This window comes from Paecilomyces variotii (genome assembly GCF_004022145.1).
Source record: "Paecilomyces variotii strain CBS 101075 chromosome Unknown C8Q69scaffold_2, whole genome shotgun sequence".
Classification (NCBI taxonomy): Eukaryota; Fungi; Ascomycota; class Eurotiomycetes; order Eurotiales; family Thermoascaceae; genus Paecilomyces; species Paecilomyces variotii.
The window spans coordinates 4,451,343-4,471,190 of NW_021167141.1; the positions used below are offsets into that span (position 1 = coordinate 4,451,343).

Genomic DNA, 19,848 nt, shown 5'->3' on the forward strand with positions numbered 1-19,848 from the left:
GTATATTTAATTTATTCTTTTTTTTTTTTCTTACCCTTCCAAGATTTCTGTGCGCCATTACGGAAGCTATTTGGCGCTTCTGTAGTGTCGTGGTTTTAATGGGGTGAACATCCTTCCGGAGCGCGAACTCTTTTGCAGGAAATATATATTTAACCCTATTGAAACTCGTGCATTGACTATCGTATAATTCCAGGATGATGTCTGGTATTTTGCCCGACCCCCTGCGATTTACTGCTTGCCAAGTAACCATCTCAACTGCTCCAGCGTAGCCTCTCTCCATTTTGCAGCCTCTTTCAACTGCGGGTATAGATTGAAAGCATGGGGGAAGCCAGTGTAGACAGTGACTTTCGTCTCCACGCCAATCCCATTCAACTTCTCTGCGAACAACAACCCTTCATCGCGCAGCGGATCCATCCCCGCAATATGGAACGTCGTTGGGGGCCATAACCCCTTATCGAACTCTTCGTCGGGAATAATAAGGAAGGAAAGTCTCTCGTCGGCTTTCGTCTCCTCGGACGCGTTGGGTAAGTACATGTTTACGAAATCGTTCAGTCGAGACATTGGAAGGAGCGGAGCGTCGGCATTCTGGACAAGGGAGGAGGATTGTCGGTTCGCTAGGAGATGATAAGGGAACAGGTCGGGATGGACAGTCGGAGGAGCAGTGAGGACCAGCCCCTTCACTCGTGAGACTGGTCTCGGGGCGCTGGATCCCTGATCTTGTTGCAGTTTCTGGATGCGTCTCATCTCCCTGACCGCGATGCCGATCGAGAGGTTCGCTCCCGCGGATGTGCCGCCAAGGTAGACTCTGTTCGTGTCTAGACCGTACTTAGCTGCCACTTCGGAGCCTTCAGATGCGAAGAGCTCGAAAGCTGCCCATGACTCTTCTGGTTGTGTGGGGAAAGCGTATTCGGGTGTAGGGTGGTAGAGGGGGTGCAGGATGGCGATACCGACGCCTGTCGGGTCCGTCTTGGTGAAGGTCGAGCAGAGATGAGCGCAGTAGGGCGCCTCGGTCTCCAATGTTCCTAGATGCCAGCCCCCGGAGTGATAACGGATATAGAGAGGCAGAGGGGCTTTGCCAATGTTCTTAGGACGGCAGAGACGGGCTGGAATCGACGAGCCGCCGGGAGTTGGGATCGTGAACTCGTCGATTTGGACATCATCTGTTTATGTAGCGTTAGCCAGGACTATTCAGTATTCAAGCAGATAGTTCCCTGTTCCAAAACACACCTGCTACCCCGTAGAATTCTTTATGTGCCTTTGCTCTCGAAGCATTAAAAGCATCTCGTGCTTCAAACACCGTGGCTGTTGGAGGCACAGCAGGAGGGAGTGTCTTTTGAAACTCAACCCATTCTGCTGCTGGAGTAGCGTACTGTGAATAATCGGCCATGTTTGTATATGATTATGTTTTATATATATATGGAGCGCGACCACTGGGATATCGCAAAGTCTTTTCTAAATAGACAACGGACACCTCGGCCGCGAAGAAGACGTCCGAATTCTGCGGATAAATTGTCCTTGTAATATGAATAGGAGCTTGTTAGTGACGCAGAGCCAAGTGTTTACATGGGTAGTTCTAGCTACCGAGTTCGGCAATTAGCTCTTTATCTTCACCCGTAAATTGTACCCCGCATCGACGGGGAGTCGTTGGGGGCTGGGTACCTATATCGCTTGAGATTGGTCGCTAGCAATGGGGTCTGCAGTAAAAATGCTGAATCTATCTATCAGAGACTGTCAAGCATCAAATTCGGCGTCCTCGACACAAATAGTACATAAAATACGATGGGTTTTGCCAGTGACCAAAAAAGAGAACTCCTACACCGTACTTGGTCTGATCTGATCTGAGAAAACATACTTCCACTCTTGCTATCTATATATGCTTAATCGGTCTTTGGGCCGAGGTTCGGTACTTAACTTACGCGGCCCGCGGAACCAGGAACATAGAATTGCGGAACGTTCACCGGTCCGCGGATATCGGATACAACTGTTTCAGGGAGGAATAATAATATCTCAAGAATCATATACAAACAGAGGAATACCCGTGTCCAGGTAAAATGGTGATAAATTGAACCTCATAGTTAAATCGTCGCTCTTGCTCCCCGAGACCACTTATCACTACTTACCCCGCAGCCATGTCCTCAGAACCAGCAGCGTTCTCGAGAGAGGGACACAGCGATACCCACAATGCAGATTACAAGGATAATGTACTTCGGATAGCAATTATCGGTGCCGGAACCATTGGGCTCTCTTTCGCAGGACTGCATCTATCGCATCCGGCCAATCGCGATGGTGGCCGGAAAGTCGAGATCAGGATCTATGATCCCAGGCCGGGGTTGAGGGACTACGTCGAGAGGACGTTGCCTGGTAAGTTTCCAGGTGATTTATTACATTCTTTTTTTTTTTTTCTAAATATGTATTAAACGTGAACTTGTTAAACAGGATACCTGTCTCCATCCCCTCCAGAAAATATGATCCTGCAGACATCCAGCTCCGACTCGAATACAACAGAACGCATCTCTCTTCCCCCTCCCCTTTCTAGCCACACCCTCATCCTCTCCACATCTCTTGCTGATGCCGTATCCGCCGCAAACATCGTACAAGAACAAGGGCCTGAATCCGTCTCGACAAAACAATCCCTCTGGTCCGAAATCGAATCCCTCGCTCCTCCCACTGCTCTCTTCTGGTCCTCTACGTCTGGCATACCTGCATCCGTCCAGTCGCAAGGTATGAAGAACCCAAGACGCCTCATTGTCGTCCATCCCTACAACCCGCCGCATATAATGCCTTTGCTCGAGTTGGTTCCTGCACCGGGGACGGATTTGGATAGTCCCGGTTCGGATGTTCAGCGCACGCTGGACTATTGGCGCCGTTTGGGTCGGGAGCCAGTAGTGTTGAAAGAAGAAGTGAGCGGTTTCGTGGCGAATAGACTTGCCTTTGCGCTCCTGAGAGAAGGGGTAGAGTTGGTTAATCGAGGTGTTGCGACACCAGAAGAGATCGATCGGGTCGTTGAGCAGAGTATGGGTCCGAGATGGGCGGTTAGGGGGCCGTTTTGGAGTTACCATGCTGGTGGAGGGGAGGGCGGGTTGAGGGGCATATTGGGAAATATCGGAGATACAATCCAGAGGTGTTGGGATGATGCGGGAAAGCCGGACTTGAAGAGGGAGGGCAGGGGGAGTGAATGGGTGGGGAGGTTGTGTGAGGATGTGGAGAGGTCGTATGGCAAGTTGGGCCAGGAGGAGCTAAAGGAGAGGGATGAGAAGACGAGGAGGGTGTTGGATGTTACGAGGGAGGGAAGGACACTATGATCGATACCCATCAAGTGTTCTGAGGTGAACCACGTATATACCAGGATTATTAGACCTGTCATGGTATACACAAAGCATGAGTGCTGGCCACCATGCCTCGAAAGTGCCATTAAGATCAAGACTCTTGTCATTCAGAATTCAGAAAAAAAGGGTATCTAGCTATTGATGGTTCCAGAGATACTTGCCCGAACACCCATCGACCCGTCCCGCGAGGCACCAAAGAACCGGTCTCTCACGAGCCGGACATCATCAACGGTCGTGTCATGTAACTCCATATCGAAGCGACGGAAGATTCCTGCAACGGTGAGGAATAATTCAGCATAGGCGAGACTGCAGTATGAAGTTAGTATCTGCTATAGACGGACAAGGAATTCTACCGGAACGTACTTAATGCCCAGACACTGCCGACTTCCCTTGGTGAATGAGACGATGAAGCGATCGAGCCGTTCTCCCTTCTCCGCGGCGCGGATCCATCGTTCTGGATCAAACGATTCAGGGTTCGGGAAGATCGACGGATCCATGTGCACGAAATAGGAAGATTCACTGACGGGCGTCTAGTAAACTGTGTCAGTAACTGAGTTTTGAGAACGGGAGAATCTTTTCCCTAGCTCACCCCTGGTGGAATGACCCAGTCTTTGTATTTGAGAGCCTCGGTGGGTGCAACACGGGGAAGTCGGGTCGTGACTCCGTATGAGAGTCGTAAGCCTTCATTTATGACGGCTCCCTGTTTGAAATTAGTGTGTTATCAGATAAAACTGGGTGTATGAGGTCGACGATTACCAGGTATGGCAGCTGCTCGAGCTCCGTCCAGGATGCAGTACTCAGCGGTGTCGGCATAACCTTCTTGAGTTCCTCTCTTAACTTGGATAGAAGAGCTCGGTCATTGAGAAGATAGAAAGCGATCGTGGTTAATGTCTTCGCAGTGGTCTCGCTGCCAGCAGCAAGGAGAATCTGTCCCTCATCCTGCAAGCGGTCGATCGTTCGTTCCTCCGGCGGTAGGTTGGGGTCGCATAGAGCGTCGAAAGCGGTAGCTTGTGAGCCTTTATTATCCGCCTTCTCAAAAGACTCAAGCGATTCCAGCGATTGCTTCCTGACCATGTGCTGGATCTCCAAGAGAACGGCCGCTTGGGGATCCAGTTTCTTCAGGAGCCAAGGAGGGATGCTCTTCGAGACGGTTAGAACAGACGGGAAGTGCCTGAGCATGGCGCCATTAGCTGACGCTTCCAGGACTGCCTCCTTCCAGCTGAGCTTGAAGTCATCCTCGTCGAGATAGTTGTAGCTCTTCCCGTAAGAGTAATGCGTGATAATATCCATGGTCAGGGCCGTGAACGCGGCATCTAGTCTGATAACGGCACCAGTCTTGCTTGCCGTCTCGAGGCGCTTGGAGAGTTTGTCTATATTCCCCTGGATCAGAGGTTCTAGGCGCATCACTGACCGTTTGGAGAAATAACTGTTTAGAAGACCACGGCGCAGACGGTGGTGGTCATGATTGATGGTCGTCACCATCGACTGCGGAGTTCCAAAGTGGGCTACGAAGCCAATATACTTCTCCCGTTTCCTCGAACCGGGAGCATAGATCTCATCATAGAACTGAGGATCCTTGATATGGAGCTCATGAGGGGTAATCCGGACAATGGGGCCTGAAGATACACATCAGTTGAGTGCATTTGTCACACTATGAATTAGGCCCAATAGTTACCATACTGTTGGTGCATGCGTTCAATCTCCCAGATAAACATGCCACCCTTGACCAGGTTGAAGTAGAACTCGAAAAGATGGGTTACTGCAGCCAGCTTCGGACCAGGGAACTTGCTCAGCGGATGGAAATATAGTCGATAGATGGCGCCCCCGATGACATAGGCCAGGATCCCAGCTGGGATGAGCACAGCGAGAGGAACGGGCAGGAGATCCATGGTGCTTGCTGGTGTGCTTCTGCCGCCCTCAACAACCACCGTGGAAAACCTGGGGAGTCAACGTAATACGAAAAAGCACACACCCCAGAGGTCGATGCGTGGAGCTGATCTTAAGAAGCTCATAGCTGCGCTGAGGGTGTGGGCCATGAATAATACGGATACTCTCTGTACTTTAGCACCGGTCCAGCCCGCCAGAAGGTAGATTGTCCATCTATTACTCCGTAGAGGGAAAGCTGGAAAGTCAATCAATAGCTAGGAATAATGGACAACGCGGGCGCCGGGCAACCCGTCCGTGGTGGAGATTTCCAGGGTGCCGGTCGAGTTTGTAGGAAAAGCTAACTACCTAGGTAACCATGCCAATAATAATAATACATAGATAACGATCTCATCCGGACTCGCGGTTATGAGGGATTGATGGTGCTGATCTGGACTGACTATGCCACTATGGTATTATGATTATCCTAGGCATCTTGCACCTTGCTTTCCCGACACTCTGGGGCTGCTACTTCAACGAATTACAGTAATTCCCACCTGTTATCCATGATTTCTGCACTGACCCTCCCGTCTGGCGCCGTCCCTGCGAGCCAGGCCGATCGGGAGCAGCGAGACTTTGTGAATCTCTGGCCAAGTAATTCAGCTACAATTTTCCCGACGAGATAGATAAAAGGGGAGTTCTGTCGAGACTCGAGAGACAATAATTCATGAAGGCCCTCTTCCTGAAGACCAGAGATAGATCTGTCCTGTTCGTCGTCTCTCCTCGGAGCACAGTTGCAGACAGAAAAAGATCTAGGCCAGTAAAGAATACGGAGTGACCAGCGAATCATAGATATCCGCCCATTTGTGACCTGTAAGCTGTCAAGACTCAAGCCACGCAGCCGTTGCAACGGGCGTGAGATACCAGTTTTTTCGGCGAACTCTCAACCGACCGTGCGCTTCGATAGTGTAAGATCATGATAGTCACCTCACCTCACTGGTTGGCTAACAACTCCGGACGTATCTTGCAGAGATGCTGAAAAAAAGCACAGGGGAGCAAAAAGAGAAAACAAGGTCATGTGGACTATGTGGGAATCGAACCCACGACCTCTCGCAGATGCGATCATAAAGGGATGCGAAGCGAGCGCTCTACCAACTGAGCTAACAGCCCGTAACATGCGGAAGAATTTCACTATTCGACCTTGTCAGGATGCTACATCTGTACAATAAGATCGAGCAGCGGATCCTACATTCTCTCATAGTGATGAAAGAACATCCATCCTGGTAACTACATGAGACAATCGATGAACCAAGAAATGAAAAGAAATGAGAAGAAATGAGCTTGATTTCAGCTGTGACGAGCTTTTTACATACAGGCCACCTGCGCCAATTATACTAGATACTCGAGAACAACCAACGGCAGCGGACACAAAGGAAATACCATCGGATTCGCTATTTGTGTTTCTGACAATGACACAGGACAAAGGTACACTATAGAAACAGTTCAACTCCCGGCCGGGGAAGAGAAGGAACAAGAGAAAATCAACGGCTACCACGCCGACAATTCATCCGCTAAACAGCAGCCATCATCTTCTTAATCTCGGCGATGGCCTTACCCGGGTTGAGACCCTTGGGGCAGGTCCGCGAGCAGTTGAGAATGGTGTGGCATCGGTACACACTCATGCTGTTGTCCAGGGCCTGCTTGCGCTCCGCCGTCCGCTCGTCACGGGAGTCGGCGAGCCAACGGTAGGACTGGAGCAGGATGGCCGGGCCCAGGTACTCCTCACTGTTCCACCAGTACGAAGGGCAAGAGGTCGAGCAGCATGCGCACAGGATGCACTCGTACAGACCGTCGAGCTTACGGCGGTCCTCGGGGGACTGACGGTTCTCCAGACCCTGTTGGCAGTGGATTAGCGACGATAAGTTCCTGCAACAGGCCGCAGGGGTCGTCACTTACATCTTCGGACTTGGTATCACGCTGGAGGTAAGGCTTGATGGACTTGTACTGCTTGTAGAATTGGGTCAGGTCAGGGACCAGGTCCTTGACGACGTAGGTGTGCGGCAGAGGGTATATCCGGGAAGCCTTTTCGGTCTCAGTGGGGATACGGCCTGGGATCGGTCAGTCCGTGTTCGCCTTCTTCGCGCCACAGGTGCACAGAAGATCACATACACAAGCAGGCCAGGGTGTTGACTCCATCAATGTTCATGGCGCAACTACCACAGATACCCTCACGGCAGCTTCGTCGGAAGGTGAGGGTGGGGTCGATCTCGTTCTTTATCCGGATCAGGGCATCGAGCATCATAGGACCGGTCTTGTTCAGATCCAGCGTGTAGGACTGCATCCGGGGCTTCTCCGTGGGCGTATCCGGGTTCCATCGGTAGATGTGGAAAGTCTTGATTCTGGGGTTCTCAGAAGGCTTAGGATCCGTGACAGTCGGGGACTTCTTCTCAGAGACGGGCTGCGTGCTCTTGGAGGTGGCCTCCGTGAAGCCCGCGACGGGGTCAATGGTGGCATAGGATCGCGAGAAGACAGCCGGTCGGAACAGTGGCCTCGAGGCGGCCATGAGGCGCGAGGTTGATCGCAGGGCAGCCATGGCGGGCGGGCGGAAAGAAATAGAAGACGGCGAAAGGCAGCCAGACACTCCCAAACAAGGAGAAGAGGTCAATGGGACGCGAGTAGCGAAATCCGGAGCGCGTAGAGTAGCAGCAAGCCTGAGGGGCAGCTGAAGAGGGGAGAGTGTAGCTTGACGGGCGACGACGAGGAGATTGAAGATATGAAGTCAGGAAGTTCAAGTTCGCCTTTCGTTCATGCGTCTCGCTCTACCTCGGGTCCATCGGTCGGAAACGGCTGACTCAGCACCGCACCGCCAATCACAAGATTGCTAATTGCAAGCGTCGGGGACAAACGGCAAGCCTCGATGCCTCAGGTTGTCCATCGTCCCGTTGGCCCAGTCAAGGACGCCCTAACTAACTACAGTAATTCTTAGTTGATTATTATCTGATCCGGCTGTCTTTATCAATGGAGAGCGAATAGTAATGACTAGTTAGATCACTCATGGGACATCCGGACGCTCATCCTGCGCATCCCGGTCGCAATGGCAACTCCCAGACCGCTGTGGTCGGGAATCCGGATAATCTGAACATGCAACCAATCACAGCCCTCGTTTAGTTGCCGTCACATCCTCCGAGATGCCTAATTCTGCCTGTGCTGCCTCAGGTATCAATGCCTCTTTTCGGCAGTTCCGCACGAGGATGTAGGCTATTGGAGAAGCAGACTTGTGATAATGATGATACACATATAAAGATTGTTGCTTTTCTGAACATATTCTACAATACTAACATGACTCTTGAAATCTCGCAGGAGTGTCCCCAAGAGCTAAAGCTTCGTTCATTTACGATGTCCATTTGAATACCTATGACCAGTGATTACGGAAAAGCATAGATGGTCTCCTCTTTTCGCCTAATATCATCCTCTCAATAGCTAGAAGTGTGGTAGAAGTTGGGAGTTCAATTTGTCTATCACTATCCTGGTAATGATGAAGTGCGGGTAGTTACCAAACAAAATTCACTGAACCACTACATAAATGATGTTTGCTACCACCAAGACAGGTCTAGTATGCTATCATAATAGATGGTTCTTTCCTACGTTTGAGTGCAGTTAATGAGCGTTATACAGTGACACTACTGCCTGATGGCAGGCATTTATACAGCCCAAATTCTTTCCCTTCTTCAGTTTTTTCCACTCACCATATATATTCAAGCTTTATCTCATCCCCCTACATCCCCTATCCGCAAGGATTCGTCTACAGAGGTAGATCATCTGTCACAAGTCATCGTCGTCCAAACTAATCAGAACCAGGGCAAAAGGAGACAATATATAACTTCTTGAAATTGGGAATTTGGTCCACAATATACTACACTTGGTTATCGTTCTGCATTTTCTTTTCTGATAGCCTACTGTCGGACTTTGCAAGATCTTGGGAAGTAACAAAATGGCGTCTACACATCGCAACCGTGGCTCAGAGGTGCTGCTTGCCTATGCCAGCCCGTCTATCTGCCCCCCATCGTCGGAATCTGATACCTCGCCCATATCCCCGTTTCGAGACGGCAGACGTCGTAAAAACCGCGACTCCAGCGAAGATTCAGACAGTGTAGAGCTTCCAGATGGGCTCATCAATGAAGATCTTCGGGCCGGAGGGCCGTATCTATGTGCGATCCCAACTCGCAGCGTCTCGCTTAGAGGAACTCCTATTTTCAATCAGATTGAGCACCGTATGCAGCATCTTGTCCAGAAAATCTCCCAGATTCTTCACTCGTATAGGATCACTACCGAAGCGCTCGATATATGCGGCAGAATCTCCAGGATTGACCCGGAACCGGCAGTCATCCCAACAGTTTTCGTTGTGACACCGGCCCGTTCAATAATAGATAGCAAGTGGGTTGATGCTTGTCGACAACTCCTGGACTTCTTCAGGAAGGAAGCATTGCCACAATTCTCTGTCGAGATTGCTTGTAGGCGGGCCTTCGAGTCACCGTGTTATTTCCCAGTGAAACGTACAGATGCGATCTATCCAGTTTGGCATCAGGTTCTTGACTGTATCTTCAAGGACGTTGAGCTCACTGGTGTCAACGCTATTGAATGTTTTCGCGTGGGGTATAACGTCAACCAGGATGAGAGTCAGCCAACGATCGTCGTATCCGTGAACAGGCGATTGAGCAGAAATTGGAAGTATATACGCGAAAGGATCGTCAATATTATCAACAGCATGAGTCTCTGGAGCGTTGGGGTTAGCATAGGACCTGGTGAGGTATTGAGACAGATCGCATTCCCTCTCGATGGATTCAAGGCAGAGGCGCAAGCAGGACTCAATCTTGGGGTCCACAGGTCCGAGAAATCCGCCGGTACCTTGTCCGGTTGGATTGAAATCGAACATCCTCGGACAAAGCGGTGGCAGAAGCTCGCTCTTACCTGCTTTCACTGCGTCGATCCTGGGATGGACTCTGTCCACTCTTCCCAACAGAACCGTGAGTTGCCTTCCATCTGCATTAGCACCGATACGTGCTTACATTAAGGCTTTAGGACTGAAATTCTGGCAAACCAATGGTATACAGCCTGAAGACCCGCACGCAAAGACCGTTCTCCGCGTTGATCAGCCCTCAGAGAAGGACATCAAAGCTGGTCTAGAGGAACTCGATCACAGGATACAGGTCATAGCGAAGGACCCCAAATATCTGCGCTTCAAGAATGCCCTGGACACCACGGGATTTCTCATTCCCCCGGACAGGTCATCTTACAATGCAATGAAAGCGCAGAAGGAGAAATACGAGAGAGAGAAGCAGCACATTCTAAACTTCAAGTCCCACAATGAGCATGAACTGGGATATGTGTTTAGCGCCTCTGGGTACAGGGAAGAGAGGGTTGCTACAGTCAAGCACCCGTCTGAAAATTCAATACTCGATTGGGCCTTGATCAAGCCGATGCCATCTCGAACTGGCAGCACCAACGATGTGAGTATCTTGACTCTTAATAACCTTGGACTCCAGAGTACTAATGGGTAAAACAAGATTCTCGGATATGGCACTCCTACCGTCGGATTGCCGGAGCGTCTGATTCTCACCGAGACGATGGGACCAGACATGTCAGAGATAACTACCGTCTTCAAGGCGGGACGTTCGACGGGGTATACGCAGGGCACCTACAACGGTCTGGAATCAGCTGTTATAGCAGATAAGATCGTGAATGGCCAGACGGTCCGTACCCGTACGTTGGAGCATGCCGTGTGTGGACGCCATGGACAATGGTTCGGTGACCGAGGTGACTCGGGATCATTCGTGTTCACCTACAGTGGGACAGTCATTGGGATGATCTTCGGAGGGAATACTGACAGAGCTATCTCCTATTTCACTCACATTGTCGATATCTTCAATGATATCAAGAAGATCACAGGGGCCAGCAATGTGAGGATCTTCGGGGATATCTAAGATGCCGTCAATCTGTGATTGGTTTGATGGCAGCAGGTTGTGCTTTTCGGTTTAACTCGGGTGGCTTCTTTAGGTTTCATAATCATATGTACCTAGGTAGAGGAATGCAATTTCGGGGTTTGTCTCAAAAAATTGGTTAGTAAAAGACTATCTAGTGCGTCCCAAGGTGGCCCGACTTCTCCACGTATTTCCAGTAACGATGCTTGGACATTTCGCGCCAGCCCTTGCCCCATTTTACAAATATCAGGAAGGTAAGAGCTTGTGCCAGACCAACAAATGCTGCAACAAGGAAAGCGTTTTGGTATCCCATATTGGTAACCCAAGGAGTTATGCTGGACAATCTTGTTAGAATGGTTCCTCGAAAGTCATAGATGAGGGAGAGTATGTAACGTACCCGTAGCCAACGGCAAAACTCATAGTGTTACGGATGATAATGACCGTAACGAGGGCCTCACCAGAGAGATCTTTATATGTATCCACGCAGTATGAAACTGAAGCTTGGATGCCGATGGTAATAGTGAAGGCGAGCACTCCCATTCCAAAGATTAAACCAAACCAGTGCACTGAGCATACGTTAGTTTCCAAACTTCAGCATATAGGACCGTGCGTGTTGTTCTTACCTCCATGAGCAGCTCCTACTCCCCATAGGATAAGAGCGAAGGGCGTCAGAAGGATGTTGATTGCAAACAGCCAGAGACGGTGTTCTGACTCATGGATGCCCTTCTTGCGACGCGCCAATCTAATCATGAGCCAGTCTCCAAACTTTCCGCTGAAAAGAGAGCTATATGGAAGAAGTCAGATATCGAAGAGAATGCCTACGACGAGAAGGCGGTTTACCTGAGTCCGACACCTATTATTGCAGACACATAGGACAAGCCGACCATCGAAGACGAAAAGTTGTATGGTGCAGACCCCAGGATCAAGGAAGAAGTCCCGTTTAGGACGTTAAACCAAACCAGATTGGAACCATAAGCGAAACCAGAATAAACAACGATTGGAAAGCTGAAAAGGGAGAGAGGCCGCCACATCATTTGGAAAACCTTGAATGGTCGGGGCCTGTCAAGGAGCCTGAGCTTATCTAGGTAGCTCTTCTTTTTGTACACCTCTCCAGCTTCGTAGTCGACGTCAGCCGGAGGGTTCTCCCGGGGTGTCTTCTCTTCCGTGGTCGTAGGGGCTGTCTGGCTCTCTATAGACTCATCGCTGCTTTCGAGAGGCGTGTCTGAGACTTCAACCGCGAGTGGCTTCCGGTCGTAGTTTGTCTCTTCAAGAAAGAAGAAGAGATAGACAAATGCAACCCCGCAGAATATTGCACACCAGTACTGGGAAACACGTTAACCATGCTCTGCGTCCCAAAGCCAACAGATCAACCTACCAAGACCCATTTCCAATCTTGCCCATCGTTGATAAAGCCGGCCAGAACAGGAGCGAGGAAGTTACTCCCAGCAAGCATGAATGCGTAGAGACCAATGTATGCACCACGCTCATGCGTAAAATACTGCGAAGGCGACGGTCAGAATTTTCTCGAAGTATAATCCCTGTGCGACGTACAATATCTGTTACAGAGACTTCGCACAATGATTCGATCGGAGCTCCGAAGAAACCCTGCAGAATCTTGTTTGCAATCCACTGGCCATTGCTTTTCGTATATGGTGCCCAGATCATCATGGCCTGCGGATAGTCAGTACATATGTATATAGAGACTAAGAAGAGGCATCCACCATGGTTGCTAATGTCGAGAAGAGATATACTGGCCGTTTTCCATACTGCAGTGCCAATGGCTGCCACACTAAGCAGCCCCATCCAAAAAAGAGAAACTGCGCACTGTTAGTTGCAAGCAGGGATAACTTGAAGACTGGATACTTACCATGTAGCCTGTACCCGCGTTCAGGTCGCCAAGTGTCAGACCTGTGTCCTCGGAAATAGGAACCAATATGGAGTATATCGCAGCAGACGCAATGCCGACCATCAACGTATACCTGCACGTTGCACGTCAATAAACCACCGTCGAACTTTTGTGCTCCGCAAGTAGATACACGTACATGCACATGCAACTGGTGGATAGCATCTTCCGCCTTGGCGACCAATTCAACGGATCATCTGGGTCACCAGAGGGCTTTGGCACCAGAACAACATCATGTTGCTTGCCCTCCGCATGCGCTGTCTGCATCTTCCCTTGCAGGTCTGGGTTGAAGCAGTTAGACTCACAGACTAGACAGCACTGAAGACATATCGCGACTCACCGACCAGATGCACCGTTCCTGGGATAACATTTTTGTTCTCGATGTGTGGCTGCGCCATTTGTATCGTCACAATGTTTGTCGCAGGTTGCAACGCTGGAATTGTAGATCCTGTGTCGTTCGTCGTTTGAGAGCCGCAAAGAGACTCCCCTGCTCGACCGTTTGGCTATCTTATATCAGATGCAATGGGAGAAACTATGATAAGCGATTCGCCGTGTGGCTTGCGGCGAATACTAGAGCTGCATACTGGCAGCTGTTGCAGGGTGTCTTCGTTATCATGATTATCAGCACGGATCAAGCTCACAGATACCATCACCTAGTGCCATTGGGTCGCAGGGTTGGAGTAGCTTGATAGCCCGCATCTAGGCTTAAAGTGTGGAACTCAGCACTCTATTTGAAGATGAAGATCTGCAGCCAACGGTGTTAGACTCGCCGTTTCTCCAGCTTCGGACAGTCCGCCGACAATAATCCTTATCGCAAACCAATCGCTTCAGAGTCCGAATCCAATAACTGTTCTTCCAAAACACGCAATAAACAAGACAGCTCTTGAACATTCTGCGTCATGGTAATTTGGCTCTGAGCATCCTAATGGTGCTGCATTGGCCTTTTCCCTGTTTATCAGCCAAGTCAATCTGCATAGATAACAGGTTATCTGCTGCGTTAGTGCGGTTAGTACAAGACCGTTCCCCATCTTCAACTCTCGTGTAGTAAGAATGTTATATATATGAACTCCTCTTCTTGAATATTGCATGAAAATGGACCCCAGAATATACCGCAGGACATTCTGCTAACTAGTCAACACATCCCCCACTGTCCCAAAAGCAAATGAGCTAGTCGCTCGAGTGGGACAGCAGGATAAACTTCTGTTCTTGTTTAAGTAACGTACTCCGCCCGGAGAGTTGGGTCTATTCGTGGACCACATGGTTATAGCCCTTCTGGCTCTTACCATTTCGAGCATCCAGCAATCAGCTGCCGGGGTACTTAAGTATGCTAGGCTACCTCGGGACATGGAATGCATACACGCCATAATCTGCATCACGAAACTATATTATCACGGTAGAATGCATCATTTAGCATGTTGCTGGTGCTCGGAAGGAAACACTAGATGATAATTGTTTCTGCTATAACATGAATCTTGCTGAAATGTCGGTCGGAGCACCCTTCCCATAATATGTTTCTGTCTTCGAATAGCTGCACCCCTGGCGAGCCCTTATTGTAGGCCATAGAAATTGGTCCATTCTAACCGAAGGCCATTGTACTTCCGTTCCCGACGGCCGTAAACAGCAGGGGCTCTTAACGTCACATTACATCACCACATACAGTAGTTACGATGAAGAATTATTGAGCATTAGCGCCTCTTAAGACAGTTCTTCTCGCCCTCGAATTGCATAACACAAATGCAGTCTTACCATGGCAATTTCATGTAGGCCGAGATTGAGTTATAAGATGCAATATACCAAGTTGCAAAGAACAGCTTGCTTGTAGCGAGGGAGTTGGGTTGACAAAAGGTATGGAGGTAGCCCAAGCTGTCCGCTCCAGTAGCAATCATCTGGAGAACAGACTCTATCTAGACCTTGTCAATCTGAAATACGTCCAAGCACATGCTGGAAGATTCCACGGCTGATTATTGCAAAGAATGACTGATTAATCGGCCACATATCATTGTCACAACACCTTCAGCATAAGGTAGCAGTGACTGGGCAAAAATTGCGTCTTCCGACACATCATCGCTACTGCTGACTACCAGAATGCCTTTTCTCTTCTCCTACGTCGCCCCGTAGAGCGATTGCTGATTTTTTTCTTTTTCAAATAGCACTATAATCTCACCGTCTATCCGAACAATGTGGCATTGCAGCCATTAATCTGCTTGCCGGACTCCAAACATTTTTAACGCCAATTGATTTGCGACACAATTTGTCTGTGATTCATAGTTGGACGGTTATATAACAATAGCTGCAGTCAACACAAACTAGATATAATATGTCTTGTGCATGAAGCCATGTGCATTGCGAGTTTAATGGCAATTGACCAAAGAACAAAATAGCAGTATTGCTCAAGAGGTTGCCATGCGCAGACCAACAGTCTCACCGGCAGTTCTGTTGGAGTCTACCGATATGCAACAATATGGAACTCATTCAGTGCAAAGTATCCTTTGGAGATTAGCCTCTTGATGACTTCAGATTCCCATCCCCACTTTCTCCATCGCAGTGCTGAGTTCATCCACAGAATGACTCCTCATAAAATCCTCAAAAGTGACTCTTTTCACATGAGGATACCTCTGGTTTTCCATGTCAATATCGAGATAGGTCTGCCCATTCGTGCAATAATACTGGTAGAATCTGAAACACCTCAGTTGACTGAAATCTTCCCTAGGGTTGCGTTTCCGCACAACACTTACAAATTCAGGTAAGAAAGCACATTCGCCGGATCTTCGGCCATTTTCTGATGCATGAGCTTATACAAATCTTCGGAAGAGCCCAACCGGTTCAGCCCAGGTCTCTTTCCGTATACCGATTCAAAGGTATCAGCGATCTCGACAATGCTCTTTCGATCCCCAAGAACTGTGTGATCGCAGCCATTTAGCATAAGCATTACAAAATTCAACTGGTTCTGATTAAGGGAAGACGTACACTTCTGCAGGCCAACCGCAGTTTCGTCGAGAGCCACCGCTGAGACAAATTCGGCTGCGTTGGCATAACTAGTCGACTCCCACACTTCGGTCCCGGTGCCCCAATAGGAAAGAGTATACTGCGCCGGATCCCAAATGCCAAACCAATGATACCAAAACGTATCCATAAATGCACCGATCAGCACATGGACACCTGCAACGTCCTTGGACTCCAGATACTCTTTCACCAGTATCATCGGATCTTTCGATGGGAGTTGACCATATTGCAATTTGGTGAAGTCCACCGTATAGTCACTGGCGATGTAGCGTTGGACACCTTCTAATTCACAAGCGTCGATCAAGATCTTCTGACCGTCTGTCATAAGCTTGTTATCTCCCAGATAGCAGCAGATGACAACGCTGCAACTTCTTGCAAACGACCGTAATGCCTTCATATCATCCGATCCACCTTGAGTAATGTGGACGCGAGGGGACGTCTTGATGGAATCTGGGAGCTTTGCCGGGTCCCGGCAAAAACCACGTATGAAGACATGTTGTTGTTTGAGGAGTTCCCCAACAATGCAGCGCGCGAACTTCCCGGTAATTCCGGCGATGCCAACAATTGTACTCATTGTGTATCAATAAAATTGAGGTCAATCACTTTCTCATGGAACGCCGCAGATCAGGATAGCCACACATCATTATTGCTGATATGCATCGCTATTTAATGGCATATCTTTGAAACGGTGTAAGCGATATCGGAACCGAACTATCGTCCAAGACACTGGCAAAGTAAGTTTCTGGAAGTGATATCATTATTAATTCGAGCTCTACACGTCGGAGTTCGCTGTTTAACGAGAGTCCGAAGCGCGTAAGCAGCTTTCGGAGACCGAATTGCGATACATAGTATTATGCATGAAGCCCAATAAGCCCGTTATACTACTATATAGACTTTGACGATCGAATAATCTACATTATTAGTCCATGTTTGGCGAACAATTTCTTGGATACCATCCCAATTTGGAAAACATTACGGCCGATATATCTTCCCCATTTGGTGGAAATTCATCGCGCACAGGGGTCTTCTGGTGCGAAGTCCGAGGCTCCGGCTAAAAAAAAGGTCCGCTCCTCGGGAGACATATACATTCCGAGTTTCCTGTATCCCCCCGTGCTTTAGGGCCTAGGTACTTTATATCCCGGTCACTGCTACAAGGAAATAATAATTCTCAATGTTTTCTCGATTATTTGCTTAAGCAATATTCCTTTGTCCTTTTTTTTCTCTCTTCTGCCCTAGCGTCGTATATCTTGCAACGGATTACGAGGCGACCAAAGATGGTTTCTCTAACTGATGTGAAAATATCCAACGGGCAGCTTACAGCTGCTACTGTTCCAAAGGTTGCAGTTTTTGTTGGTGCAACCTCCGGAATTGGCAGGGCGGCCTTGGAGAACCTAATCTCTAAAGGTTTTCCTGTGAGAGTGTATATAATAGGCCGTGATAAGGCCGCCTTTCAGCCCACTTTGAGTGAGCTGCAGGCTTCTAACCCCTCTGCTGATTTGATCTTTCTCGAGGGTCACATATCTCTGATGGCCGAGACAAGGCGTCTTGTCGATATGATCCTCATCCGAGAGGAGTATGTTGACTTGCTTTTCCTTTCGGCCGGTTTCCTCCCCTTTCTCGGACGCCGAGGTATGTGTATCAATGCAGCGAAGATACGGCTTATCGATCACTTGTGCTAAAGAACAATAGAAACCACTGAAGGTATAGAGCTCTCAACGGCTGTTGCATTTTATAGCCGCCAGATCTTCATCAGACGTCTGCTTCCTTTGCTTCGAGCAGCGGTTAATCATGGCGCTCCGAATTTCTCACCCCGGATAGTTAATGTCCTAGGCACGGGCGTTGAGACAGCAAATTTATATCTCGATGACTTAACACTGAGCGGGCCCGGACATTTCAACGTTGCCAGCTATGTTAGCCATGTGGCAACAATGACTTCCGTTAGCCTTAAGCGTTTGGCCGAACAACCAGAGAACAAAAATGTTGTGATCATTCATCATCATCCTGGCTTTGTGTCCACTGATTTATTGAAGAAAAGTTGGGGCGATCAATGGGACGAAGGTAAACGCAATATGGGCGCCAGAGCTCCTGCAGACACTACGTTTTCAACCCCTGAGGAAGCAGGAGAGCGCTCACTATACGTGATCACTAGCGCAAAGTACGGCGGAAGTGGTGTCCCACTGCGGGAAGGACAGGGAGTCGGATTGACTGTGAAAGGGACAGGGAATGGCTCCCTTTTTTGCGTTGGTGATAAATTGGAGACTTTGAAACTTGGTGATCTGCTTGACTCTCTTGAAGACAATGGCAGTGCTGATTTGATTTGGACTCATGTTGACCGGATGATTGGAAAGTACTCGTAACGTCACTGGTAAATGTACCTGAACTAAACGGCAAGGATATTGCATTGTTATCTGGTGGTACGAGGATCCTAATATACCGAAGTATTGGAGAACCGAGATCAGCGATGACAGTTGGACTAAGGATCGAATGGACTACGCTGGCTTCAAAAGGTTTTCATATCTCAAACAGTTCATCGTAGGACTGGGCGATATAGCCTTCTTATTATGGATGTGCACGGCAGACATTGACCTCTGAATTTGACAAGGTATGCTGTTAGAATAATATTATTCCTCTCTGTATTCCAGCACGCTCGTCAGCTTATTGTCAACCTCTAGATGTCAGCTGCTTTGGACCTTTGAAAGGATCGCACGGTTGCCTACTTCAGGATAAGCAACGTCGAGGATTCAATCATATCGACAAGCTTGTTTTTGGAGCATCTATCCTATAGCTCGTATGAAGGAATTTACTTCGGAGACTATTAAAACCAGATTCAAAGCTACTGGTCTATTTCCATTCGATCCAGAAGAAGTGCTTAAACGATTTACTATTCAATTAAATACACATACGCCGCCAGGGAGTTGATCAACTAACTGAACTATTTCCATCTCTAAAATACCGCGAAATCGAAAAGAATTGGAGAAGCAAAAGACTATCATTCAAAGCTTGCTTGGAAGACGAACCCAAAGTCCTCCGTCTTGTGATCGACGAGCCATAGATTATTTCGTTTAACCATATGAACCCTCATGGAACAGGATATCCGGAATCGACGCTCAACCAGCGAAGAACCCCAGCAGAAAAAACGACGATCTATTCATGAAATGAGCAATATAGAGCGTGTATCTATTGGATGGGGTCAAGCTCTTACAGAAAGGAATAATCAGGCTAGTGAAACTCCTACTAGTACCCAGGGGGAATCGGGAATTACAGAGGGTATCTGCACCTGTCCGGAGATTAGTTTCAATCGTCATCTCTTCAATCCATTCCTTTAATTTGTGCAGCCTCAGAATGGCTGCATTTTCTCCCTTTTATTCGAAATTGGCATCCTCGACACCATCACCAGCATCGGCCAGCGCGATCCTCGTTGCATCAGCACTAAATTTCTTGATTGCCTTGCTCAAAGTAAGGAAATTGCCTTCCAGTGCTCATCTTGCTGCCATTTAAGAATAGATGACCATTGGCTCAAATAGCTTAAGGCCAGAACCTCTTAGGGAAGAGTGCAAGGTGGATGTATAGAAAGAAGGTAAGATGATTTAGGATAAGGTCTTTACCGGATATCTGTATATCTAATGGATACCAGTATTCAAACTCGCGTCATACTTTTTAGAATGATTCCTTGCTGATCCCGATCTCTCTAAATAGGCCGTCGGAAATAGGGATATTAGTAAAAATACAATCCCATGCTTTGTCGGATATTTGCTCTGGCTTGATATTGAGAAGT

The 19,848-nt window shown here is 48.6% G+C and overlaps 8 protein-coding genes and 1 non-coding gene across 9 annotated transcripts; 3 read left to right on the plus strand and 6 right to left on the minus strand.

Moving 5' to 3' along the window:
* Positions 1-163: 163 nt before the first annotated feature.
* On the minus strand, positions 164-1,801 carry C8Q69DRAFT_183550 (Alpha/Beta hydrolase protein). Its single transcript, XM_028625899.1, has 3 exons — positions 1,660-1,801; positions 1,228-1,573; positions 164-1,160 (listed from the first exon to the last, which is right to left on the minus strand). The coding sequence occupies exons 2-3, from the start codon at positions 1,385-1,387 to the stop codon at positions 229-231; spliced, it is 1,092 nt and encodes a 363-aa protein (XP_028488425.1). The 5' UTR covers positions 1,388-1,573; positions 1,660-1,801; the 3' UTR covers positions 164-228.
* On the plus strand, positions 1,660-3,632 carry C8Q69DRAFT_183552 (putative 3-hydroxyacyl-CoA dehyrogenase). The gene is made up of 2 exons (XM_028625900.1): positions 1,660-2,361; positions 2,437-3,632. The coding sequence occupies exons 1-2, from the start codon at positions 2,130-2,132 to the stop codon at positions 3,300-3,302; spliced, it is 1,098 nt and encodes a 365-aa protein (XP_028488426.1). The 5' UTR covers positions 1,660-2,129; the 3' UTR covers positions 3,303-3,632.
* On the minus strand, positions 3,380-5,335 carry C8Q69DRAFT_183542 (putative cytochrome P450). Its single transcript, XM_028625898.1, has 5 exons — positions 5,002-5,335; positions 4,083-4,942; positions 3,916-4,026; positions 3,690-3,856; positions 3,380-3,632 (listed from the first exon to the last, which is right to left on the minus strand). The coding sequence occupies exons 1-5, from the start codon at positions 5,213-5,215 to the stop codon at positions 3,458-3,460; spliced, it is 1,527 nt and encodes a 508-aa protein (XP_028488427.1). The 5' UTR covers positions 5,216-5,335; the 3' UTR covers positions 3,380-3,457.
* Positions 5,336-6,268: 933 nt separating this feature from the next.
* C8Q69DRAFT_t43 lies at positions 6,269-6,359 on the minus strand. Its single transcript has one exon. It is a non-coding gene; the product is annotated as a tRNA-Ala (tRNA).
* A 156-nt stretch (positions 6,360-6,515) lies between these two features.
* On the minus strand, positions 6,516-7,989 carry C8Q69DRAFT_460184 (putative iron-sulfur protein subunit of succinate dehydrogenase Sdh2). Its single transcript, XM_028630132.1, has 3 exons — positions 7,359-7,989; positions 7,146-7,297; positions 6,516-7,084 (listed from the first exon to the last, which is right to left on the minus strand). Exons 1-3 carry the CDS (start codon positions 7,780-7,782, stop codon positions 6,761-6,763), a joined length of 900 nt encoding a protein of 299 aa, XP_028488428.1. The 5' UTR covers positions 7,783-7,989; the 3' UTR covers positions 6,516-6,760.
* Positions 7,990-9,180: 1,191 nt separating this feature from the next.
* C8Q69DRAFT_526331 (hypothetical protein) lies at positions 9,181-11,288 on the plus strand (the record flags this gene model as incomplete). Its single annotated transcript, XM_028633632.1, has 3 exons — positions 9,181-10,213; positions 10,269-10,696; positions 10,754-11,288. The coding sequence occupies 3 exons, from the start codon at positions 9,181-9,183 to the stop codon at positions 11,168-11,170; spliced, it is 1,878 nt and encodes a 625-aa protein (XP_028488429.1). The 3' UTR covers positions 11,171-11,288.
* On the minus strand, positions 11,236-13,682 carry C8Q69DRAFT_183597 (serine/threonine kinase 16). The gene is made up of 10 exons (XM_028625901.1): positions 13,411-13,682; positions 13,210-13,351; positions 13,035-13,146; positions 12,889-12,984; positions 12,719-12,838; positions 12,543-12,665; positions 12,008-12,489; positions 11,791-11,951; positions 11,565-11,733; positions 11,236-11,502 (listed from the first exon to the last, which is right to left on the minus strand). Exons 1-10 carry the CDS (start codon positions 13,466-13,468, stop codon positions 11,322-11,324), a joined length of 1,644 nt encoding a protein of 547 aa, XP_028488430.1. The 5' UTR covers positions 13,469-13,682; the 3' UTR covers positions 11,236-11,321.
* Positions 13,683-15,583: 1,901 nt separating this feature from the next.
* Positions 15,584-16,647, minus strand: C8Q69DRAFT_505404 (nmrA-like family protein; the record flags this gene model as incomplete). Its single annotated transcript, XM_028632703.1, has 3 exons — positions 15,584-15,746; positions 15,806-15,968; positions 16,038-16,647. 3 exons carry the CDS (start codon positions 16,645-16,647, stop codon positions 15,584-15,586), a joined length of 936 nt encoding a protein of 311 aa, XP_028488431.1.
* A 307-nt stretch (positions 16,648-16,954) lies between these two features.
* C8Q69DRAFT_183637 (putative short-chain dehydrogenase) lies at positions 16,955-18,711 on the plus strand. Its single transcript, XM_028625902.1, has 2 exons — positions 16,955-17,702; positions 17,763-18,711. The coding sequence occupies exons 1-2, from the start codon at positions 17,348-17,350 to the stop codon at positions 18,428-18,430; spliced, it is 1,023 nt and encodes a 340-aa protein (XP_028488432.1). The 5' UTR covers positions 16,955-17,347; the 3' UTR covers positions 18,431-18,711.
* The last annotated feature ends 1,137 nt before the right edge of the window (positions 18,712-19,848 follow it).